Here is a 27,318-nt window from a genome sequence, read left to right as displayed (position 1 = left end):
GGAGGTCGCATGGTATGGTATTCAATGTCGTCACGCATCCAATATGGCTTCAAGGGCTGCCATCTTGATTTTTGTGGCGACGCCCATTTTCATTTCCGCTCATTTAAAAGAGAACCAGGCCACCCATTCATCTCATATTTCTAGTGAAGGTTCGTACCAGGTTGCCGATGGTCGGTATTGAAAATGGTCGTCGCCACTTATCCAATATGGCCGCCAGGGGCAGCCATCTTGATTTTCGTTTCCGCTCATTTAAAAGAGAACCAGTGCGCCCATTGATCCGATATTTCTGGGGAAGGTTCGTACCAGGTTGCCGATGGTTGGTATTGAAAATGGTCGTCGCCACTTATCCAATATGGCCGCCAGGGGCAGCCATCTTGATTTTCGTTTCCGCTCATTTAAAAGAGAACCAGTGCGCCCATTGATCCGATATTTCTAGGGAAGGTTCGTACCAGGTTGCCGATGGTTGGTATTGAAAATGGTCGTTGCCACTTATCCAATATGGCCGCCAGGGGCAGCCATCTTGATTTTCGTTTCCGCTCATTTAAAAGAGAACCAGTGCGCCCATTGATCCGATATTTCTAGGGAAGGTTCGTACCAGGTTGCCGATGGTTGGTATTGAAAATGGTCGTCGCCACTTATCCAATATGGCCGCCAGGGGCAGCCATCTTGATTTTCGTTTCCGCTCATTTAAAAGAGAACCAGTGCGCCCATTGATCCGATATTTCTAGGGAAGGCTCGTACCAGGTTGCCGATGGTTGGTATTGAAAATGGTCGTCGCCACTTATCCAATATGGCCGCCAGGGGCAGCCATCTTCATTTTCGTTTCTGCTCATTTAAAAGAGAACCAGTGCGCCGATTGATCCGATATTTCTAGGGAAGGTTCGTACCAGGTTGCCGATGGTTCGTATTCATCAAATATGGCCGCCAGGGGCAGCCATAAGCGAGCCTTGTAGATTTTTGGTCATACTAACATCAATCCACTCTCTGTACTCATTCACAACCTTTGCTTGCAAAAACTCTCGCCCAAAAATCACCTCTAGCCTCAAAAACATCTTTTCACCTAGCCACGACCACTGCTATACTCCCACGGCGGGGGTATCATGAGTGATTGCTCGCAATCACTGTATTTCTAGTTTCATTTGGTTTTACAGGGATGATTGACAGCTGCATTTGAATGTTTTTGGTGACCAAATCATAGATGACCGAGAGAGGGGAGCTCAGACAAACACCTTGCGCCTCCCATCAGTGCTCACCTGCGTGGTCATCAGAAGAACCAGATTAACAACATAGATTTGATAAAGAAAACAGCATGTTGCATTTGGTTTTAAAAAATATCAGTGTATCTGTTAAGTTTCTACTCGCGATCAATGAGCGCTAAAAAATCATACCCCTTGGACTTGGCTTAACTTGCACTTTGAAACTGGTTGGTTATCCCTGATTATAGGTCTAGACGGCAATTACTGGTTGTCCCAGCTGAGGCTGGACCATGTTCACTGGGCTAGTTTGTCACAACCAACCTACACTTCAACGGAATTGATGTATAAAAGTCCAGACTGTTTCTGGTTGTGACCAAGCAATCTACTCCGCTTGTTTGTCTCAACCTGCACTTCAAATGATTTGATTTGATTTAAAGGCCTAGACTGCCTATACTGCTTGCCTCAAGGTTCTGACCATGTATCTACTGGGCTGCTTTGTCTCAACCTGCACTTCAAAGGATTTGATGTAAAGGTTCAGCCTGCCTTAACTGCTTGCCCCAAGGTTCTGACCATGTATCTACTGGGCTGCTTTGTCTCAACCTGCACTTCAAAGGATTTGATGTAAAGGTTCAGCCTGCCTTAACTGCTTGCCCCAAGGTTGTAACCATGCATCAACTCGACTGATTTTTCACAACTTGCACTTCAAAGGAATTGATACAATGGTCCAGACTGCATTGACTAGTTGTGACAATGCATCTAATGGACTGGTTTGTCTCTTGCTGAATTTCAACGGATTCGATGTAAAGGTCCAGGGTTACTGGTTTTCTACTGGGTTGTGACCATGCATCTACTGGGTTGTCACTGTCATAGGAACCATTGCAAAAAGTGATATTTAACATTTGTAATCACACAACATGAAGTTAATATTATAAAATCAGATGGCTCTTCATGTTTTTTAGCTCACCTCTCTGAGAGGTGAGCTTTTCCTTTGGCATGGCGTCTGTAGTCATCCGTCGTCGTCCGTTAGCAGGGCACATTTTGTAACCACTGGAGCTATTGACTTCAAACTTGGTACACATATTTCCCCATGAAATGACACCTGGGTGACTAAATTTCAGTCCCTTCTGATTCCTGATTTGGCCACCAGGGGGCCAAAACTGAAAACATAAAAAGTGTGATATGTCTCTTGTTAATGATCTGTTTTCAATAAAAATTTTATTGTAGGTACTCCTAGCAAGGATACATCACATATCATACGGGTTTTTGCTTTGACCTACTTTTCAAGGTCACAGAGGTCAAATGGCGTAAATTGGCCGTTAGGATGTAACTGTGGCACGTTTCTAAACTGCAATGACTATTGATCCCAAATTTGGTACACATGTACCCCTTAGTCAGGTGATCTCAGGGATCGAGGTTCGGTCCAATATGATTCACCACTTGACCACCAGGGGGCAAAATCCAAAAACCTTAAAAATTTGATTATTCCTTAACTTCTTGCCCGATTGCCACCAATTTGATATCATTGGTACATCTAACCACCATACAGTATATAGCACACAGGTTTTTAATTTGATGTACTTTTCAAGGTCACATAGGTCAAATGGCGTAAATTGGCCGTCCGGCCGTAACTATGGCACGTTTCTTAACCGCAATTACTATTGATCACAAATTAAGTACACATGTACCCCTTGGTCAGGTGATCTCAGGTACTGAAGTTTGGTTCGATCTGATTTGCCGTTTGGCCTCCAGGGAGGGGCAAAATCCAAAATTCTTCAAAATGCTATTATTCCTTGATTACTTGCCCGATTGGCACCAATTTTATATCATAGGTACATCTTATTCTAACAACCATTCAATGTGTCACTCTGGTCTTGTTTGAGTTGACCTACTTTTCAAGGTCACAGAGTTCAAATGTACTGTAAATTGGCCATTTTGGGGAAATTGTAATTGCTTGGACCTACATCAAACCTAACACTACATGACACAATACCATGCTCTTCATCCATCTTTCCTCCACATGAGGTGAGCGCAATGGCCCTGGCCATTTCATTGATCTACAGTATAATAGAACCAATTCTGTGGTTCTGTCGGATCATGAAGAATTAGTGAAATCATTATTCATTTTAATACATTATGTGTGAGTTTATGTTTGTGTTTTGTTTTTTACAGTGAGGGTGTGGCGGCTATGATTGTTCTTTTGGTGTAAGAATGCAAAAGGAGATGATGGAGGGAATCAACACTGTTGATGGAGATAAAGTGGAGAAAAACAAAACCGTAACAGAGGAAAAGGTTGCTGCACAGGAAATGATGACTGAGGAAAATATAGTGGATCTATCACTAAAGGCAACTCGGAAAAGACGGCCATCGAAAAAGGCATTGGAGTCTGCAGATCTTGAGAAAGAAGTTGCTAAATCTCGAATGCCAAAGAAACCAGCTGCTCTTAGCAGTGGTTTGAAGTCAGATGATGAGATGGAAACGGGACATCTGACACGCCAGCGGTCTAAGTCGCCAAGGTCTACAGGGTCAAGGTCTCCTCGGTTGTCAAGGTCACCGAGGCCTGCAAAGGAGCAAGTAGATAAACCTGTGAAAAAGAAGAAGGTTCCAAGCGACAAGGAGAAAACTGTCGTCCCAAAGGCAAAGAAGACAACAACATCAAAACCAAAAGCTAAAAAAAACAATCTTAGTGAAAGAAACAACGAAATAAATAGTGTCGCATTGAGCCTTGTGGCAACAAACTCTGGTAAAAAAGCCAGTTCAAGTGTTCCAATGGTACCAATTAAAAAGAGACAGAAAAAACCCCAAGAAGCTGAAGGTCATATCCTACTCAACTCAAAGAAAACTAAGAAGTCAGCCAAATTACTAAAAGAAGTCAGTGATGTTACAGAAAGTAGAGATAACAAAGACCACATGAGGGAGTCAGAAGCAGATGCCGTGCTACAAAAATCCACTGAAATCACAACATCTGTTTCTGATGGAAATATTGAGATTGAAAACAATTCCAAAGGGTCCGAGTTAAATAGACTTCAGTTAGAAACACAGGTATTTGCTTTGAATGGAACTGGTTTTTATTTCACTGGTAATCATGCCAGCTCTGAAACACTGATTTCTACGCCTGAAGAGTATGATACTCGTGATCATGGCTTAAAAAGACCTACAGATACTTCCAGTGCAAGTGCGACTTCAGCGGTCAAACATTCAGAAACCTTGAAAGCGCAGAATAAAGTAGTCAATGAGGGGGCATCTGTTGAACAGTCTTTGAACACATGTGAGATTGTTCAAAATGATGATGGACCGTCAGGAGTCAATTTTGATAAAGTAGAAATAAGACCAGGGACTGCTGAAGGTATGTGTAATACTCAAAGTGACAAACCAAATCTTCAAGCGAAAGTTCCAAAAAAGAAAGCAAGGCTGAAAAACAAACTAGTTGAGGGAGAACATGTTAAAGAAAAAAAGAAGATAGTGAAAAAAGGTGTAGATGGGAGGAAAGTCAAAGGCGAGATTTGGGAAGGGCCACGTGCAAAGAAAAAAAGAGCAAAGAACATTAATGAGGATAAAAATGGGGATAATACTACAGATGGGGCAGTCGTTAAGGAGAAGAAAAAACGAGAGAACAAAACTAATGCACTGAAAATGGGAGGCGAGGGTATAGAAGGGACACTAATGAAAGAGAAGAAAAAGAGGGTTAAGAAAACTGATACAGGAATTAGAGTAGAGGATGGTACAGAAGTGATAGAGAATACTACAGAAGGGGCAGTCGTAAAAGAGAAGAAAAATCGAGAGAAAAAAACTGATGCTGTGAAAGTGGAGGGCGCTGGTATAGAAGGGGCACCCATGAAAGAGAAGAAAAAAAGGGTTAAGAAAAAGGATACAGGAATTAGAGTGGGAGAGCTTACAGAAGGGGTGCCTGTAGTAAAGGAGAAGAAAAAGAGGGCTAGGAAACCAGGTGCAGTTAAAGTCGATGAGGAGGCAGCATCTTTGACGACAAAGAATACAAGGGCTAAGAGTGAAATTTGCAGTTATGAAGGAGAGAAAGTTAATGAAAATGAAATAAAAATCAAGAAAGGTGATAGTGAGGCTACTGAAAGTGTCCCGATCAAAGAGATGGAAAATCTGGTTAAGGAATTAGCTGAGGAAGTTGAAGAGATATATGCTTATAGAACATCTATGAAAGAAAAAAGAAACAAAGTTGAGAAGACTAATGATGAAAAAGTTGAAGGGGTGGATATTCAAGCTGAAGTAAATAAAGCAATGGAGATAGTTGATCGATCTGATGTTAAATCGAAGGAAGTGGTTGGAGGTGGTGCAACTGAAGGAGTTCCAAGAAAAGAGAAGAAAAATAGCAAAAAGAAAAATAATGAGGGCGAGGGGTCGCTGGTTATGAAGAAGGAAACTACGAATGAAAAAGTACACGGGGATGGCAGTGAAAAGAAAAGAAAAAGAAAATCGGAGGATGGCGATGGGACAAAGCAGCAAGTTATGTGTGAAAAGTGTGGTTTTATTGCTGGGTCAAAAGCAGCATTGAAAAAGCATGACGTTCGTTGCCATAATGAGGACAATGAAGACTTCGTCAGGAATAACCCATATAAGTGTTCCATATGTGAATACCGTGCAAAAAAACTCTCAGTCATCAAGCGACATGTGAAAAAACATGGGCTTGAGATGTGTCGTTTTTGTCAGTTTGTTGGCGAGAATAAGATATTGGAGATGCATGTTCGATCTGAGCATCAGAAGATGACCAAGTGCAAGAAGTGTCAGCGGCGAATTCACAACGAAGAAGAGGATTATGATGAACATGTGGCAAACTGCCAAGGTAAACATGAATACAAATGTGAAATTTGCAACAAAACGTTTAAGTACAAATCGGTGCTTAAAGTGCACCAGATTACCCATGATGCATCGCTACCAAAGCGATTTAGCTGTGAACATTGCGACTACCAATCTCATTTCAAAGCTAACCTCCAAAAACATATTGAGAGTAAGCACTCGGACAGACAGCGCAGTATACCATGCCCTAATTGTGAGAAACTCTTCTTCAGTAAATCCAATCTGAAAAAACATGTAAAAAATCACACAAACGAAAGACCACACCAGTGTCCACAATGTTGGCAATCCTTTAAAATAGCAGAAGGCTTGAAAGATCATTTGATAACTCATGCCTCGGCCGAACTCTTTAAATGCGAATATGAGAACTGTGGGCGCACATTCAAATATCGCCGGCTGTTGAAGTCTCATTTGCTTGAGTTTCATAACGAGCTACCAAAGAAGCTGAAGTGCTCACATGATGGATGCGAGTTAGTGTTCTTCAAGAGGAGTCACCTACGGAGACACGAATCAACACATTCAGGTATAGTATAGATAAAAAGGCCAATGATGTGGAAAAAGGCGTAGGAGGCCATACGAGACTCCCTGATCAGGGTGTCAGGATCCTGTGCCAGTTTTAAAAAATGATAATCAAAGGGGCTGGGTGCTTGAGGAACCATCCCTTGGATTGTGATGGTAGCAAAAACTACCTGGGTTTTTTTTTGCTGACCATAGGGTAGTCTTTATAATACCGCAGTGTCCGTTGTCTGTATCCAGTTTCAAAAACATTGGCACATTTCTTAACCGAAATGACTATGAACTTGAAACTTTGTACACAGGACCTCCAGGTCGGGTGACCTTCGACACTGAATTTCGGTGCAATCTGATTCTTGACTTGGCCACCAGAGAACCAAAAGTGGGAACCTAAAAAGTGTGATATCTCTCTTACAAGCGACTCGTTTTTCGATAAAATTTTAATGACAGGTTTTATTAGCAAGGATACATCACTTATCATACGGGTTTTTTATTTGACCTAATTTTCAAGGTCACAGAGGTAAAATGGTGTAAATTGGCCATTTGAGTGTAACTATGGCACGTTTCTTAACCGCTAAAGCTATGATCTTGAAATTTAGTAAACATGACTCCCTACGTCATGTGACCTCAGCCGACGAATTTCGGTCTGATCTGATTCTCGACTTGGCCGCCAGGGGGCCGAAAACTAAAAAAGCTAAAAAAAGCACTATCCTGCTTATTAGTGACTTGTTTTTGATTTTATTTTTATGGTATGTACTCTTGAGCAAGTACACATCACACACCTTACTGGTTTTTGATTTGACATCATTTTCAAGGTCACAGAGGTCAAATGGCATAAATTGGTCAGTTTAGTGGAACTATGGACGTTTCTTTACCGCTTAAGATATAAGATTTATAACACACACACATCCCTTATTAGTGACTTGTTTTCGATAATATTTTTATGGTAGGTACCCCTAGCAAGGATACATCACATATCATACAGGTTTTTGACTTGACTTGATTTTCAAGGTCGCAGAGTTTAAGTGGGTCAATTGGCCGTTTGAGGGTAACTATGACACATTTCTTAACCGCGGAAGCTATGAACTTGAAATTTGGTACGCATTACTCCCTAAATCAGATAACCTCCTACCCCAAATTTCAGTTTGATCTGATCCTCGACTTGGGGGCCAAAAGTTAAATCCTGAAAAGAGCCATATCTTACTTATAAGCGACTCTTTTTTTTAGGTAGGTACTCCTTGCAAGGATATATCACCAACTTAGTGCACATGTACCCTTGGGCCCTGGGGCGATTCACACCAAATTTTTGTCCAAAATTATTCTTTGTTTGGCAAACCAGGGGGTGTTATAAAACATGCAATAGGACCTGTGATTTTGGTTGGATTTTCATGATATTTTTATGGTAGGTACTACTACAGAGTGGCGCAATAAAAGTGTTACACTTACAAAATGGTTCATATCTATTATAATTTTTGCATTTACCACAAACATACATATGGCTTGAAAGAGCTAGCTCTCTCGATTAATTTGACACCAGCAGATTCAAAATCGTTCCATGGTTGACTGCGTAGGATAGATTTTATTGACTTGTGTGAAATCTGACTTGCGCCAATCTTTCAGTGGTTGAACAGGGCAAAGGACAAAGAGGAAGCAATCCTTAATATTATATAGATTTTATTCACAGTTGAAGATTGACTTTTAACATTCATTTTGCAATTTTCCTATTTGTGTTCAACTGTGAATAAAATTAAATGTTGGGAATGCTTCCTCTTCGTCCTTTGTCCTTTTTAACCACTGAGAACTTGGCGCAAGTGAGATTTCACATGAATCAGTAAAATCTGTCCTGCGCAGTCAACCATGGAAGGATTATGATTCTGCTGGCGTCAAGTTAATCGAGAGAGCTTGCTCCTCAAGTAGATACGTATTTTTGAGAGTAAATGCCAAAATAATAAAATATATTCACCATTTTGTAAGTGTAACATTATTATCGAACCACTCTGTAGTAAGTATACATCGCATATCGTGCGGGTTTTTGATCTGACCTACTTTTCAAGGCCACAGAGGTCAAAGTTCACTAAATCACCGAAACGCGGCACGTTTCATTTCTATTTGAGCTAGAAGGTTCTTAACTTGTGAGGACATGTATCTAGGGACCCTCTATTGTACCCAAAAAATTTGTCCCGCTCAGACTTCAGATATGGCCGCCAGGTGGCCATCTTGAAAATATCACAGAGTTGGATTACAACCAAATTTCATGTGATTGTATATCTGTGTACTCTACAACATCCCTGATTTTCAGTCAAATCCATCGACAAATATGGCCGCCAGGCGGCCATCTTCAAAATTAAACAAAGTCTTATTACTCATAAACTAATGACCTATGATCGGAGTGCAACCAAACTCTTATCAATATCCCTAATTTTCAGTCTAATCTCATGACAAATATGGCCGAGAAGAATGATATTATTCGATGATATCAAAACTGGTGAAACTAGCCAGAAACTGTTCTCCCATATCCACTGCAAATGACATGCATTACATTACCCGAGGTGAGCACATGGTCCCTGGACCATTTCATTTAAGTTAGCTTTTATACACGTGGTGAATTCCTGTTGAAAAGACTCTTTCATGCATGTGAATAAGGGTCGAATTCTGACAATGTAGCCCTTGCAGCAGAAGTAAATTTCTGTCGATTAACTTGAAATCCTGGGGTGATAACAATTTCTATATCTTTTGTTTCGTCGAGCAGACGACAGAAATGCCTTGCTTTGACTGAACTTGCCTTGTTTTCTTGGCATGTTCGGTCCCATACCCCCTAATGCAGCAGTCAATCAGAACCCTGTGCCCTCCCTGGTCAAGTATTTGACACCAATTTGACGGTCAGAAAGACCACACGATTTCAAGTAATTCGACAGAAATTCACTTCAACTGCAAGAGCTACATTGTCAGAATACGATTCTTATTCACCTGCATGAATTGAAAGAGTCTTTTTGACAGGAATTCACCATGTGTATAAAAGCTAAATTAAAAAAACCCAATAAATTCGACACTTCATGAAAATTGTCATGAATGGCAAGATGCTTCCTACACATTTACTAAATGGGAGTTGCAGTGGTCGCAGATCTGATGGCGAACTAAACACGATGGTTTCATACTAACAACTGAATCATATCTTTATTCTCCCACAAATGTGGCATAAGCAAGGTATATGTTACAGACAACAAAGTCAACTCCGATCGTGGGAAAGTGCTGGTCTCGAGCTACCCATGTTAGCTCCATGATTGGCAAAAGATGCAGCTTCTGGGATGGAAGCCCTAGGTTATGCAACGATATGTAATATCTGACAAAAATATACTTTCTGTAAATTCGTCATTTGATTTCAAATGGAATTCCAAAGAAACATTCGGACGCATTGCCAGTTAGTCCAGCACAATAATACAGGTAGCAGCATCTAATTAATTGCACTGCATTGTTATGATGGGGCCCATGGCAGGGACTGACTCAGTGGAAGTATTAAGGGCAGCAGCTTGTGCTTTCAGGGGGATCAGTGGACGGAGGCAAATACAATTTAGACCAACGTAACAACTTTGGCTCCTTCTGGGCCAAAATACATTTCATGATGAAAAGTGACCAGGTGTTCCTGGCAGCTGTTCCTGACAGGGTTCTGATTGACTGCTGCATAACCCCTGAAGAGGACCTAAATATGTTTTAACATTCAATTCTGTAATATTTCCTGGTGTTGGACACAATGTGTTTTTTCTCTCAGTTTAATGATTATTTGCTGCATATATATACACTTCAGTGGGTTGTATAGGCATATTAGTTAATTACCGCCAGTTGCAAGTTTGCCAATTGGTCCCTTTTATACTGCAGGAAGAAAGAGAAAAGTTGATCATACTGGTTATAAATTAGCTGGTATCTGCAGTTTTGGGGTCGCAAAAAACTGTACACCAAGTAAGAAAAAATGCTGTTTTTAGCTCCCCTCCAGAGAGGTGAGCTTTTCATATGGGGTGTTGTCTGTCATTGTCCGTTAGCAATGCACATTTTGGAACTACTGGAGCTATCAACTTGAAACTTGGTACATATATTTCCCTATGTAAATACACCTGGGAGATCAAATTCAGTTTTTTTTAAATTCCTGAGTTTGCCACAAGGTGGCTGAAACTGAATACACAAAAAGTGCTTTCTGTCACTAACTGAGGGTGCATTCATATCATCACCAATACTTACAATGACGATTCATGACACCACACAGGTTTTTTCATTTGACCTACCTAAGATCACAGAACTCAAATGGCATAAACTGGTCAGTGGTAGCATGTTTCGTATTTTACTGGCGCTATTGACTTGAAACTTGGTAAAATGTAGCCCCTGTTATGAAACCTTGCCGACTGAATTTCAGTTGGATTTCAAATCCTGGTTTGACCACCAGGTGGATATAGATTCGAATACTAAGGGTTTGATCATTGGTAAATCGTTCTGTCATATGTGATAAACTATCTATAAGGGAGGTGAGCACAATGGCCCTGGCCATTTCATTTTTTAGCTCACCTCTTAGCAGAGGTGAGCTTATCCCATACCGTGGCGTCCGTCGTCCGTCGCCGTCGTCGTCGTCGTCGTCGTCGTCGTCGTCGTCGTCCGTCGTCCGTTAGCAGGGCACGTTTCGTAACTGTTAGAGCTATTGAGTTGAAACTTGGTACACATGTACCCTTATGTAATGACACCTTGGAGACCAAGTTTCGGTCCGATTCGTTTCATGGTTTGGCCACCAGGGGGCCAAACGTTAAAAGTGAAAATATGCAATATCTCCCTTAATAGTAGTCGGGAAATTTTGAAAAAAATATGGTAGGTACTTCTAGCAAAGGTGCATCATATATCCTCCGGGTTTTTGATTTGACCTCCTTTTCAAGGTCACAGAGGTCAAATGGTGTAAATTGGCCGTTAGGATGTAACGATGGCACGTTTCTAAACTGCAATGGCTATTGATACCAAATTTGGTACACATTTACCCCTTAGTCGGGTGATCTCAGGGACCGAAGTTTGGTCCAATATGATTCACCACTTGACCACCAGGGGGCAAAATCCAAAAACCTTAAAAATGTGATTATTCCTTAACTTCTTGCCCGATTGCCACCAATTTGATATCATGGGTACATCTAACCACCATACAGTATATGTCACACAGGTTTTTAATTTGACCTTCTTGTCAAGGTCACAGAGGTCAAATGGCGTAAATTCGCCGTCAGGCCGTAACTATGGCACGTTTCTTAACTGCAATGACTATTGATCACAAATTAAGTACACATGTACCCCCCGGTCAGGTGATCTCAGGTACCGAAGTTTGGTGCGATCTGATTTGCCGTTTGGCCTCCAGGGAGGGGGCCGAATCCTAAATTCTTCAAAATGCCATTATTCCTAGTAATGACTTGCCCGATTGGCACCAATTTTATATCATAGGTACATCTAATTCTAACAACCATTCAATGTGTCACCCGGGTCTTCTTTGATTTGACCTACTTTTCAAGGTCACAGAGGTCGAATGTATTGTAAATTGGCCATTTTTGGGAAATTGTAATTGCTTGGACCTACGTCAAACCTAACACTACATGACACAATACCATGCTCTTTATCCATCTTTCCTCCACATGAGGTGAGCACAATGGCCCTCGCCATTTCATTTCTAATTCTTGCATACAACCTGCAATTGGTCAGTGTTTTGGACCCAAGAGAATTGGATAATATCAAGTTTTTAGCTCACCTCTTAGCAGAGGTGAGCTTATCCCATACCGTGGCGTCCGTCGTCCGTCGTCCGTCGTCGTCGTCGTCGTCAACGTCGCCGTCGTCGTCGTCGTCGTCGTCCGTCGTCCGTTAGCAGGGCACGTTTCGTAACTGTTAGAGCTATTGAGTTGAAACTTGGTACACATGTACCCTTATGTAATGACACCTTGGAGACCAAGTTTCGGTCCGATTCGTTTCATGGTTTGGCCACCAGGGGGCCAAACGTTAAAAGTGAAAATATGCAATATCTCCCTTAATAGTAGTCGGGAAATTTTGAAAAAAAATATGGTAGGTACTTCTAGCAAAGGTGCATCATATATCCTCCGGGTTTTTGATTTGACTTCCTTTTCAAGGTCACAGAGGTCAAATGGTGTAAATTGGCCATTAGGATGTAACGATAGCACGTTTCTAAACTGCAATGACTATTGATACCAAATTTGGTACACATTTACCCCTTAGTCAGATGATCTCAGGGACCGAAGTTTGGTCCAATATGATTCACCACTTGACCACCAGGGGGCAAAATCCAAAAACCTTAAAAATGTGATTATTCCTTAACTTCTTGCCCGATTGCCACCAATTTGATATCATGGGTAGATCTAACCACCATACAGAATATGTCACACAGGTTTTTAATTTGACCTTCTTGTCAAGGTCACAGAGGTCAAATGGCGTAAATTCGCCGTCAGGCCGTAACTATGGCACGTTTCTTAACTGCAATGACTATTGATCACAAATTAAGTACACATGTACCCCTTGGTCAGGTGATCTCAGGTACCGAAGTTTGGTGTGATCTGATTTGCCGTTTGGCCTCCAGGGAGGGGGCCAAATCCTAAATTCTTCAAAATGCCATTATTCCTAGTAATGACTTGCCCGATTGGCACCAATTTTATATCATAGGTACATCTAATTCTAACAACCATTCAATGTGTCACCCGGGTCTTCTTTGATTTGACCTACTTTTCAAGGTCACAGAGGTCGAATGTACTGTAAATTGGCCATTTTGGGGAAATTGTAATTGCTTGGACCTACATCAAACCTAACACTACATGACACAATACCATGCTCTTTATCCATCTTTCCTCCACATGAGGTGAGCACAATGGCCCTGGCCATTTCATTATTGACAAAGAACATTAGCATTAGTCCAAGATTAGCATTTAATTTTAAGTAATTGGTATGAATTGTATACAATGGCTGATATTTATAAAATACTAGTAAATGCTTTTACTTGAAAATTCATGCACATTTACACTACCCCTGCGAAATTCGACTGGAAATTGTCGGCAAAAGCCGGCAATTTCCACCTAATTCCAAACTATTTTTCCTTGCCAGGAGGCTGGAATTAGCTGGAAATTCCAGAAAATGTCAGGGCTGGAGTTTGGCGGTATTTTGGTAAATGGCAGTGCCAGAAAATGCCAGCTCTGGAAAAAGCTGGCATAACCTGGCATTAGCTGGAACCTAATTTCCAGAGCTGGAATTAGGTGGAAAAATCTTGACCCAGGCCTTCCAGCTGATTACCAATGTCAGGGCTGTCATTTATTGGAAATAGCTGGCATTAGTTGACATTAGCTGGAAATTACAAATTCAGCATGCAACGAGGAATGTCAGGGCTGTCATTTATTGGAAATAGCTGGCATTAGTTGACATTAGCAGGAAATTTAGTATTGAGTATGTGACCTGCTCTACGTTTGAATCGATCAGAGCGCTGCACACTAATTAACAGGCGTTTTTTGTCACTCAACAGTGACTATGATTAGAATCGTTGTGATATGCAACAAGATGATCTCTTGTCGTGGAGTAAAACCGATAATCGCTTGGTTTTGACTTTGCTGATTGCAATCTTGTCACAGGCACCTGCGATTATCACCACAGACAGGCAATTTTTCACATGCAAACATGATTGCATGTTGATTTTGCTTGATCCCTGGCCGTGCGATTCCAATTCTAATTCAATTTTGATGGCATCTGCAATTATAACTGCAAACAAGCAATTTCGGTCACACAGAAATATGATTAAAGGTTGCAGGTTGATTTTGCTTCCAACAGAGGTTGCTAGGATGACCAGTTCTTGTTGCGGGCACCTGAAATTATCTATGCAAACAAGTGATTTATGTCACTTGCAAACATGATTGCTGTGGCATTATCAAGTTTTGAGCATATGCCACTGACCTAGTCCCTTAGTTTTCTGACACAATCTTGTCACACTGTTATAATGTAAATATCATTCTTGGTGTGTGTTGAATGGACTTACACGAGCATAAGAGGCCCATCATATAAAACGTAAGATTATTGCTTCACTCAGAGGCTCCTTGCAGACACCTATGCCAGGCGGACACTTCCCCATTGCAGATGGTTTAAGTTGCCACATGACCTGGGTTGGAGTGCTCATCAATGCCGACTGGCGTCGTCAGGGCTCAATGCCCATCCTGGAGACAGCACGTCATTTACATCTTAGCTAATTGTGATCAGTTGATACGATGACGTCATTGACAATCACTGACAGGAAAATTTTGCCTCTCGTTTAATAATATAGATAGTGCAAAGTATTCACATTGTAATATTAGGCTCGTAAGTTTGAGGATCATGGATTGACCAGATTGGTGTGAATTGCCCCAGGGCCCAAATGGAACATATGTGTACCAATTTTAAGTCCAGACTTTACGAAACGTGCCACGCTAACATACCGCCGCCACCGACGATGGACGCCACATCATCGCATAGGCTCACAAGGTGAGCCAAATAAAAAAGAGGTGCCGTTTTAACTGGATACCGTGACATCAACATGATGTTAACCACACATAGCACACTCTGTCACTTTGATGTTTGGAGGGCAGGGTTAAAGACGGGGACTGACGTCCAAAATGGATGTCCAAATAACATCACTGCACGACCTTGAAAAGAACGATGGAGCAAGCCGACTGTTGATTGACTCCATCACTTACATGAGTCATGAGCTGTGGACATCTCCCATGCAAAATCTTACAGTTATGATACCGTCCGGGTCCACGATCATGCATACAATAATACAGGCTTACAGCAAATGCACTGATTCAGGCTTCTTCATATGCTAAAAAAACAACCTCAAGGCCTGTCCAGATTACCCTTTTGGCATTCATTTGAATCCTTATGTGTTCCAATTCAATTTGTGTAAACTTTGGATATCTTGATATCGAATTCGGGGTAAAAATCAAGAAATAAGAAGAGCTCCCGCATGATTTCTTTGTTTGACTTGAAAATTCAAACCTACTCAGTTCCTGTCTGAGGTGTAATGCATCATGGGATTGGTCAGGTGATAAGACCACATGATAGAATTGCATAACATAATAGCAATTTGCATAATGCCAGCAAATGCCAGCTTTTTCCAACAATTGTCAGAAACATCGAATTTGAAATTTCCAGCTAATTCCAGCTCTGACAATCTCATAGTAAAGTGACAGAGATTTCCAGCGCTGGAACTTTTACGAAAAGTAAAGTTCCAGAAAATGCCAAGAATTTCCACCCCATGGATAAAGTTCCAGTTTTTGTTAGCTTTTGCCAGCTATAACTTTTCGATGAAACTCTCTAAATTCAAAGTGTCAGCTTATTCCAGCCAAGAGCTGGAAATTCCAGCTATTTCCAACAAAATCCACCTGAGGTAAAATTCATTTCGCAGGGGTAGCCATCTCTGTAGAAAAACTGTAGTAAAAGCTTTTACAAGTCTTTATAGATATTAGCCCATGGCTGCATTTGGAAAATGAAGTGCCCAAAATTCAGTTTGCTGGCACCACCAAAAGGTTCATTATATAAGGTGTGAATTTCACGGTGGCTTGCACCCACCTGTAAAATGTTTCTAAATTTAAGTTGCTTTATTGCAACTGATCCGGGCGAGTAGACGAGTTCCATGTTTTTATTGACAGATGCCTAAAGGTTTTCATTGTTATTTCATTTTTGGCTCACCGCAGCGGAGTCTATACAATACCGCAGTGTCACGTAAGATATCATATCATTTGTAGTTGGCAACAATATCAGGTAGTAAAAATTGCGGACAATCGGCCAAAATCACCCATTTGAAGATATTATTAAGAAAGGGGGTGGATAAGTTTACCTCCCGATACTTCCAAGTTTTGGCCAACAAGTCTGGCTGATCATTATAGGTGGTTGTTAGAAGCGGGAACATCCAGGTTGCCAGTTTGAATGAACGCAGATGCGACTCACGATTCACATTGAATATTCGTTATGCCAATTACATGGATATCTACTATCTTTGGCTCACCGTAAGGGGAGTCTATACGATAGCCCTGTGTCCGTCATCGTCCGTATCATGTGTGGCACGTTTCTTAACTGCTTGTGCTGTGAACTTGAAACTTTGTACACATTGTAACCTAGGTCACATGACCTCTGACAGCCAATTTCGGTCCGGTCTGATTCTTCGCCTGGCCACCAGGGGGATAAAACCAAAAACTTAAAAAATGCAATAACTCGTTTATTACTGATTTGCTAAACATTTTATGGTGGGTACCCCTAGTAAGGATACATCACATATCATACGGGTTTTTGATTTGACCTACTTGTCATGGTCACAGAGGTCAAACTCTAAAACTTCACTAATAGTGTCTTTATTCGTCCTATAGTCTTTAAATTTGGTATGTAGACGCCTGTTACGTAGTTCTACATGTTGACAAAAAATCAGATCGATGTGGCGTACTTTTCAAGGACACAGAGGTCAAATGGTGTGAATTGGCAGTTTTTGTGTAAATTTGGCAAGTTTCTTAACCACTATAGCTATAAACTTTAAACTTGGTACACATGACCCCCCTAGGTCAGATGACCTGTGAAACTGATTTTCGGTCCGGTCTCATTCTTAACTTGGCCACCAGGAGGCCAAAACCAAAAATTTGAATAGTGCCATATCTCGCTTATTACTGATTCGCTTTTGGTAAAATTTTTATAGCAGATACTCCTAGCAAGGATACATCACATATGATACGGGTTTTTGATTTGACGTACTTGTCAAGGTCACAGAGGTCAAATGGCGTAAATTGGCCATTTGAGCGTAACTGTGGAACGTTTGTTAACCCCTAAGGCTATGTATGAACTTGAGACTTTGTACAAAGGACCCCCTAGGTCAGCTGACCTCTGACCCTGATTAGTGATTCTTTTTCAATATTATTTTTATGGTAGGTTCTCCTAGCAAGGATACATCACATATCATATGAGTTTTTGATTTGACCTGCTTTTCAAGGTCACAGAGGTCAAATGGCATAAATCGGTCGTTTGATTGTAACTATGGCACGTTTCTTAACCACTAAAGCTATGAACTTGAAATTTGGTACACATGACTCCCTCGGACAGCGAATTTCGATCTGATCTGGTACTCAACTTGGCCACCAGGAGGCGAAAACTAAAATAGGTAAAAAGTGCAATATGTCGTTTATTAGGGACTTGTTTTTGATGATACACAATACCATGCTCTTTATCCATCTTTCCTCCACATGAGGTGAGCACAATGGCCCTGGCCATTTCATTTCTAATTCTTGCATACAACCTGCAATTGGTCAGTGTTTTGGACCCAAGAGAATTGGATAATATCAAGTTTTTAGCTCACCTCTTAGCAGAGGTGAGCTTATCCCATACCGTGGCGTCCGTCGTCCGTCGTCCGTCGTCGTCGTCGTCGTCAACGTCGCCGTCGTCGTCGTCGTCGTCGTCCGTCGTCCGTTAGCAGGGCACGTTTCGTAACTGTTAGAGCTATTGAGTTGAAACTTGGTACACATGTACCCTTATGTAATGACACCTTGGAGACCAAGTTTCGGTCCGATTCGTTTCATGGTTTGGCCACCAGAGGGCCAAACGTTAAAAGTGAAAATATGCAATATCTCCCTTAATAGTAGTCGGGAAATTTTGAAAAAAAATATGGTAGGTACTTCTAGCAAAGGTGCATCATATATCCTCCGGGTTTTTGATTTGACTTCCTTTTCAAGGTCACAGAGGTCAAATGGTGTAAATTGGCCATTAGGATGTAACGATAGCACGTTTCTAAACTGCAATGACTATTGATACCAAATTTGGTACACATTTACCCCTTAGTCAGATGATCTCAGGGACCGAAGTTTGGTCCAATATGATTCACCACTTGACCACCAGGGGGCAAAATCCAAAAACCTTAAAAATGTGATTATTCCTTAACTTCTTGCCCGATTGCCACCAATTTAATATCATGGGTAGATCTAACCACCATACAGTATATGTCACACAGGTTTTTAATTTGACCTTCTTGTCAAGGTCACAGAGGTCAAATGGCGTAAATTCACCGTCAGGCCGTAACTATGGCACGTTTCTTAACTGCAATGACTATTGATCACAAATTAAGTACACATGTACCCCTTGGTCAGGTGATCTCAGGTACCGAAGTTTGGTGTGATCTGATTTGCCGTTTGGCCTCCAGGGAGGGGGCCAAATCCTAAATTCTTCAAAATGCCATTATTCCTAGTAATGACTTGCCCGATTGGCACCAATTTTATATCATAGGTACATCTAATTCTAACAACCATTCAATGTGTCACCCGGGTCTTCTTTGATTTGACCTACTTTTCAAGGTCACAGAGGTCGAATGTACTGTAAATTGGCCATTTTGGGGAAATTGTAATTGCTTGGACCTACATCAAACCTAACACTACATGACACAATACCATGCTCTTTATCCATCTTTCCTCCACATGAGGTGAGCACAATGGCCCTGGCCATTTCATTATTGACAAAGAACATTAGCATTAGTCCAAGATTAGCATTTAATTTTAAGTAATTGGTATGAATTGTATACAATGGCTGATATTTATAAAATACTAGTAAATGCTTTTACTTGAAAATTCATGCACATTTACACTAGCCATCTCTGTAGAAAAACTGTAGTAAAAGCTTTTACAAGTCTTTATAGATATTAGCCCATGGCTGCATTTGGAAAATGAAGTGCCCAAAATTCAGTTTGCTGGCACCACCAAAAGGTTCATTATATAAGGTGTGAATTTCACGGTGGCTTGCACCCACCTGTAAAATGTTTCTAAATTTAAGTTGCTTTATTGCAACTGATCCGGGCGAGTAGACGAGTTCCATGTTTTTATTGACAGATGCCTAAAGGTTTTCATTGTTATTTCATTTTTGGCTCACCGCAGCGGAGTCTATACAATACCGCAGTGTCACGTAAGATATCATATCATTTGTAGTTGGCAACAATATCAGGTAGTAAAAATTGCGGACAATCGGCCAAAATCACCCATTTGAAGATATTATTAAGAAAGGGGGTGGATAAGTTTACCTCCCGATACTTCCAAGTTTTGGCCAACAAGTCTGGCTGATCATTATAGGTGGTTGTTAGAAGCGGGAACATCCAGGTTGCCAGTTTGAATGAACGCAGATGCGACTCACGATTCACATTGAATATTCGTTATGCCAATTACATGGATATCTACTATCTTTGGCTCACCGTAAGGGGAGTCTATACGATAGCCCTGTGTCCGTCGTCGTCCGTATCATGTGTGGCACGTTTCTTAACTGCTTGTGCTGTGAACTTGAAACTTTGTACACATTGTAACCTAGGTCACATGACCTCTGACAGCCAATTTCGGTCCGGTCTGATTCTTCGCCTGGCCACCAGGGGGATAAAACCAAAAACTTAAAAAATGCAATAACTCGTTTATTACTGATTTGCTAAACATTTTATGGTGGGTACCCCTAGTAAGGATACATCACATATCATACGGGTTTTTGATTTGACCTACTTGTCATGGTCACAGAGGTCAAACTCTAAAACTTCACTAATAGTGTCTTTATTCGTCCTATAGTCTTTAAATTTGGTATGTAGACACCTGTTACGTAGTTCTACATGTTGACAAAAAATCAGATCGATGTGGCGTACTTTTCAAGGACACAGAGGTCAAATGGTGTGAATTGGCAGTTTTTGTGTAAATTTGGCAAGTTTCTTAACCACTATAGCTATAAACTTTAAACTTGGTACACATGACCCCCCTAGGTCAGATGACCTGTGAAACTGATTTTCGGTCCGGTCTCATTCTTAACTTGGCCACCAGGAGGCCAAAACCAAAAATTTGAATAGTGCCATATCTCGCTTATTACTGATTCGCTTTTGGTAAAATTTTTATAGCAGATACTCCTAGCAAGGATACATCACATATGATACGGGTTTTTGATTTGACGTACTTGTCAAGGTCACAGAGGTCAAATGGCGTAAATTGGCCATTTGAGCGTAACTGTGGAACGTTTGTTAACCCCTAAGGCTATGTATGAACTTGAGACTTTGTACAAAGGACCCCCTAGGTCAGCTGACCTCTGACCCTGATTAGTGATTCTTTTTCAATATTATTTTTATGGTAGGTTCTCCTAGCAAGGATACATCACATATCATATGAGTTTTTGATTTGACCTGCTTTTCAAGGTCACAGAGGTCAAATGGCATAAATCGGTCGTTTGATTGTAACTATGGCACGTTTCTTAACCACTAAAGCTATGAACTTGAAATTTGGTACACATGACTCCCTCGGACAGCGAATTTCGATCTGATCTGGTACTCAACTTGGCCACCAGGAGGCGAAAACTAAAATAGGTAAAAAGTGCAATATCTCGTTTATTAGGGACTTGTTTTTGATGATATTCTTATGGTACTTACTCCAAGCAACGATACATCACGTGTCATACCGACTTTGGTTTGACCTATATACTATACATGTACAATGTTTCTTAACCTGGATGAATTCCAAAGCACCAAATATCTATACGATGAGCACAATGGCCCCTGGCCGTTTCATTTTATTAGCTCACCTCTTAGCAGAGGTGAGCTTATCCCATACCGTGGCGTCCGTCGTCCGTCGTCGTCGTCGTCGTCGTCGTCGTCGTCGTCGTCGTCGTCGTCGTCGTCGTCGTCGTCGTCGTCGTCGTCGTCGTCGTCGTCGTCCGTCGTCCGTTAGCAGGGCACGTTTCGTAACTGTTAGAGCTATTGAGTTGAAACTTGGTACACATGTACCCTTATGTAATGACACCTGGGAGACCAAGTTTCGGTCCGATTCGTTTCATGGTTTGGCCACCAGGGGGCCAAACGTTAAAAGTGAAAATATGCAATATCTCCCTTAATAGTAGTCGGGAAATTTTGAAAAAAATATGGTAGGTACTTCTAGCAAAGGTGCATCATATATCCTCCGGGTTTTTGATTTGACCTCCTTTTCAAGGTCACAGAGGTCAAATGGTGTAAATTGGCCGTTAGGATGTAACGATGGCACGTTTCTAAACTGCAATGACTATTGATACCAAATTTGGTACACATTTACCCCTTAGTCAGGTGATCTCAGGGACCGAAGTTTGGTCCAATATGATTCACCACTTGACCACCAGGGGGCAAAATCCAAAAACCTTAAAAATGTGATTATTCCTTAACTTCTTGCCCGATTGCCACCAATTTGATATCATGGGTACATCTAACCACCATACAGTATATGTCACACAGGTTTTTAATTTGACCTTCTTGTCAAGGTCACAGAGGTCAAATGGCGTAAATTCGCCGTCGGGCCGTAACTATGGCACGTTTCTTAACTTCAATGACTATTGATCACAAATTAAGTACACATGTACCCCTTGGTCAGGTGATCTCAGGTACCGAAGTTTGGTGCGATCTGATTTGCCGTTTGGCCTCCAGGGAGGGGGCCAAATCCTAAATTCTTCAAAATGCCATTATTCCTAGTAATGACTTGCCCGATTGGCACCAATTTTATATCATAGGTACATCTAATTCTAACAACCATTCAATGTGTCACCCGGGTCTTCTTTGATTTGACCTACTTTTCAAGGTCACAGAGGTCGAATGTACTGTAAATTGGCCATTTTGGGGAAATTGTAATTGCTTGGACCTACATCAAACCTAACACTACATGTCACAAGACCATGCTCTTTATCCATCTTTCCTCCACATGAGGTGAGCACAATGGCCCTGGCCATTTCATTGACCACATACATTAGACGTATCATCTGGTGAGGCACTGTTGATCATACGGTATTTTGCTGATGATTTGGTGGCTTCAACGTTGGTCAAGTTTTCTCACTAAGGCATTTTCAAATTATGTACTGTACACATTACTCATTCAATTTTGATTGTGACTTCGTTCATTGCTTTGTTTTCCGGGGACAGCGAGCACTAGTCTACCGTACAGCGATGCAGCGTGCTGCTACGTGCATTGCAAAGGGAAACATACATCAAGTTGATGAAAACCTACACAGCCAGTCTAGTAGTAGGAAATGTCACCCTTGAAAAAGAGTCCGACCCTATTGTATTCTGATGGATTATGGTTTGTGGTTCAGACTTGAGCGCTTAATAGAATCCTTGGTTCCCTGTGGTGAAATATACTCCTACCGCTCCCATGTAGAATCTCGCATAAAATAAAATGAAAAAGCTACAAAATTGTTATGCTTAATTTTTGCAATCCCCAAGGTTATCAATCAATCAATCAAGCAATCACAACCATGGCAAGCTGTTTGTTCATTTATAATCGGACAAACTAGTTTATATTTCCAAAAAAAGTTTTTCTGCGCATCAAAAATCTGTGTTGGTTTGATTCAAACGGCTTGCCATTCATGCCATGTATACAACCCTCACTTTGTGAAAAGCCTCAAATGGTTGTTAATGGTTTCTAAACGAAGTCCTTTCTCACTCATGCACAGAACCATCTTTGCTCAGGCAATTTTGGCATCCTCAATGAAGCCGCATGACCTGTGGAAATTATACAACCCAAAAAATTTAAAATACGGTCATGCAGGCCCTTTTATGATGGATTAGGCATAATTCACGTTAGTTTCATTGTTACCATGCGATCTGATGATGGCAATAGAACTGGTTTATGACCGCAAATAAGCTGATAAATAGCCGTTTTGTCCGAATTTTTTGATGATATTCAGCAGCGATTTATTTACATGGATGGTGGCTCGCAGCTGCGTGCGTTCAAACTAACAATCTAGCTGTCCCAACCTCTAACAAACACCTGAGATGATAAGCCACACATGTCCGCCACATCTTGGAAGTATCAGTAGGTCAACTTGCCCTTCTCCTTTCTTAATATCTTCAAAGGTCTGTGTCGGGGACGGTTATTTTTGCCGATTGTCTGCCATTTTTGGCTCGCCGTACGGGAGTCCTATACAACACTCCAGCATATCCTGCTTCAAAAACTGTGGCACGTTTCTTAACATGCTAGACTTATGAACTTGATAATTTGTGCACAAGACCCCCAGGTCAGGTGACCTCAGACTTTGAATTTCTGTTCGATTTGATTATTGACTTGGCCACCAGGGGGCCAGAAGTGGAAACCTAAAAAGAGTGATATCTCTCTAATGAGTGACTTGGTTTCGATAAATTTTTTATAGTAGGTTCTCGTAAGAAGGATAGAATTTGGACGGATTTTTGATTTGACCTAATTTCAGGGTCACATAGGTCAAATGGCGTAAAAGGGCTATTTGAGTCAATTGAACTATGGCACGTTTCTTAACCGCAAAAACTATGAACTTGAAATTTGGTACACATGACTCCCTACGTCATGTAACCTTGTACACCGAATTTGGATCCGATTTGATTCTGGACTTGGCCACCAGGAGGCCAAAACTAAATGAAATGGCCAAGGGCCATTGTGCTCACCGTATAGATATTTGGAGGTTAGGAATTCATCCTGGTTAAGATAAAGAAACATGCTACATGTATAGTATATAGGTCAAACCAAAGTCGGTATGACTTGTGATGTATCGTTGCTTGGAGTAACTACCATACAAATATCGTCGAAAACTAGTCGCTAATTAGCAAGATATTGCACTTTTTCCTTTTTTTGACTGACCTTGTAGGTGAGTCTATACAATACTGCAATGTCCGTCGTCCATCGTCGTATCCTGTTTAAAAAACAGTAGCATGTTTCTTAACTGCTAGGGCTATAAACTTGAAACTTCGTAACATATCATATGTGTTTATGATTTGTCCAAATTTTCAAGGTCGCATTGGTCAAATGGCGTAAATTGGCCGTTTTAGTGTAGCTATGGCACGTTTCTTACCCACAAAAGCTATGAACTTGACATTTGGTACACACGGCTCCCTACGTCATGTTACCTCGGACACCGAATTTCGATTGTATCTGATTGTCGACTTGGCCACCAGGATACATCACATATTCTACAGGTTTTGATTTGACCTAATTTTCAAGGTCACAGAGGTCAAATTGTTTAAATGGGTCGTTTGAGTGTAACTATGGCACGTTTCCTAACCGCTAAAGCTATGAACTTGAAATTTGGTACACATGACTCCCTATCACATGTTACCTCTGACACCGAATTTTGATCCGATCTGAATCTCAACTTGGCCACCAGGAGGCCAAAACAAAAGAAGTAAAAAGTGCAATATCTCGCTAATTAATGACTTGTTTTCGATGAGTTTTTTATGGTAGGTACTCCAAGCAAGGGTACATCACATGTCATACTGACTTTGGTTTGACCTATATACTTTTCATGTAGCATCTTTCTTAACCAGGATGAATTCCTTATCACGAAATATCTTTACCGTGAGCACAATGGCCCTTGTTTCATTACTGTCTGATATTGTTGCCGCCTATGAATGATATGATATCTTACACATTGATGATACGGGGTGTGTATCCTGTTTCAAAAATAGTAGCACATTTTTGTACCGCTAGGGCTATGAACTTGAAACATTGTACACATGACCCCTCAGATCAGGTGACCTCTATTAACACTGAATTGCGGTCTGATGTAATTCTAGACTTTGCCACCAGGCGGCAAAAAGGGAAACTTAAAAAGTGTGATATTTCTCTTACAAGTGACTCCTTTTCGAGTAAATCTTTATGGTAGGTTCTCCTAGCAAGGATACATCACATATCATATGGGTTTTTGATTTGATTTTCAAGGTCACAGAGGTCAAATGGCGTAACTTTGCCGTTTGAGTTTAACTGTGGCTCGCTTGTTAACCGCTAAAACTATGAACTTAAAATTGGCTACTCATGTCTCCCTACGTTATATAATCTCTGACACCAAATTTTCGTCTGACCTGATTCTCCACTTGGGCACCAGGGGGCTAAAACTTATATTAGTTGTTTTTGATAATATTTTCATGTTGGTAGCAAGGATACATCAAGTCTTTTGAGTTTTTGATTTGACCTATTTTTCAAGGTCAAAGAGGTCAAATGGCTCAAATTGGTCGTTTGAGTGTAACAATGGCATTTTTCTTAACCCCTAATGCTGACAACTTGAAACTTTGCACACATGACCTTCTAGGCCAGATATGCCGTTGGCCTTTTTGGCTCACCGTAGGGGACTCTATACCACTGCGTAGTGTCCGTCGTCCGTCGTCGTCGTCTGTATTCTGTTTCAAAAACAGTGGCACGTTTCTTAAACGCTGGTGCCATGAACTTGAAACTTTGTACACAGAAGCCACCAGGTCAGGTGACCTCTGACAATAAGTTTCGGTCTGATCTAATTCTTAACTTGACCACCAGGGTACCAGAAGTGAGAGTCTTAAAAGGGTGATATCTCTCTTATGAGTGACTCGTTTTCGATAAAATTTTTATGGTAGGTTCTTGTAGCAAGGATACATCACATATCATACAGGTTTTTGATTTGACCTAATTTTTAAGGTCACAGAGGTCAACTCAAATGGCATAAATTGTCCGTTTGAGTGTAACTATGGCTTCTTTCTTAACCAATTGTGAGGTGCTCCAACAAAATCAGTCACTTGTCGCATTTGGAGAAAAGGGAGAAAAAGGGGAAAAGTGAGGTTTTTTTCAAAAAAAAATTTTTTTTCAGAAAATGATTATATTGGTTCATGTGTGCCATCTGGAAGGATGCAAACATGTCTAGACACCATTATAGATGAGTAAAACAGCAGATAGGTTGCTATTTATAATGCCTTCTACACTATTAAAATAGCATCTCTGTAAGTGAGGTTTTCTCAAAATAATCGTAACTAAAAAGTTGAAAAGTGTTGTACTCAAAAGTTCATATCTCAGTACATTTTCAACCCATATTCATGTTACATACCTAATTTTAAAGGTTATTTCCTGCAAGATCAGCCCATACCAATAACTCATTTTCAAAATTTGTGACTAAGTGACTGATTTTGTGGGAGCACCTCACAATTATGCTATGAACTTTAAATTTTGTACACATAACTCCCTACATCATGTTACCTCGGACACCGAATTTCGATCTGATCTGATTCTCAACTTGGCCACCAGGAGGCCAAAAATAAAAAAGGTAAAAAGTGTCATATCTCCCTTATCAGTAACTTGTTTTCGATGATATTTTTATCAGTGTTCTCGCCAGGATTTCAATCAAACGCTGTACGGTCGGGTACACTATATTATACGGATAGATAAAAAGTTGTGTTTGTACGGGAACTCAACATAAAATAACCACCTGAAGACAGTTTATACGATAAAAAAGTGAAGTTGTATGAATAAAAAATTCACTGGTTCCAAAAAAAGGTTTGATCCTTCTTGGCCTTGCCCTACCCGCTTGCTCCCCGGACCCCGACATCGTCAAAGCACATGGTATTTTGTAACCAGATAGCGGCGCCAAATATAGATGCGCAGTAGCCAACTGCGCAGCCCGCAGCCCGCGGATGCGCATTAACCAACTGCGCAAGCCATGTGCTTCTTCATGATGACATGATGATGATCGACGCTTCTATACATGTACAATGTTTACTTTATTAAAAATTTGTAGAGGCCTTCTTCTCGTTTGATCCCGTTGTATCCTGTTTATCAATTGAAAGAGACTGCTGATTTTACGCCGACAACTATTATCATCCACCTGCGGCACACCTGCAAGCACTCTTTTGACATAATTAAAAACAACCGCTCCGCTCTGCCGCTAGCCGATCGTACAGGTGCGCTTTTGTCCACTCCCTTGAGCTCGTTGCCAAGGCTACGGGTGATTGTTATTGGCCGACTGTCGTCTGCCGGAACACGTGGATAGTAATGGTAGT

At 41.0% G+C, this 27,318-nt stretch overlaps 1 protein-coding gene across 3 annotated transcripts in view; it reads left to right on the top strand.

The window, feature by feature from the left end:
• LOC135491739 (uncharacterized) overlaps nucleotides 1–27,318 on the top strand; it is a 70,874-nt gene that overhangs the window by 31,748 nt on the left and 11,808 nt on the right. For all 3 annotated transcript variants that reach the window (XM_064777844.1, XM_064777841.1, XM_064777843.1), the window contains exon 2: nucleotides 3,366–6,540. In XM_064777844.1, the coding sequence (XP_064633914.1) occupies nucleotides 3,405–6,540 (3,136 nt within the window). In that variant the 5' untranslated portion in view covers nucleotides 3,366–3,404. The remainder of the gene's footprint in view (nucleotides 1–3,365; nucleotides 6,541–27,318) is intronic.

The sequence above is a fragment of the Lineus longissimus genome, chromosome 7 (assembly GCF_910592395.1).
Source record: "Lineus longissimus chromosome 7, tnLinLong1.2, whole genome shotgun sequence".
Taxonomy (NCBI): Eukaryota; Metazoa; Nemertea; class Pilidiophora; order Heteronemertea; family Lineidae; genus Lineus; species Lineus longissimus.
The sequence above is the reverse complement of the archived record's forward strand: the minus strand, read 5'-3'. Positions and strand labels throughout refer to the sequence as shown.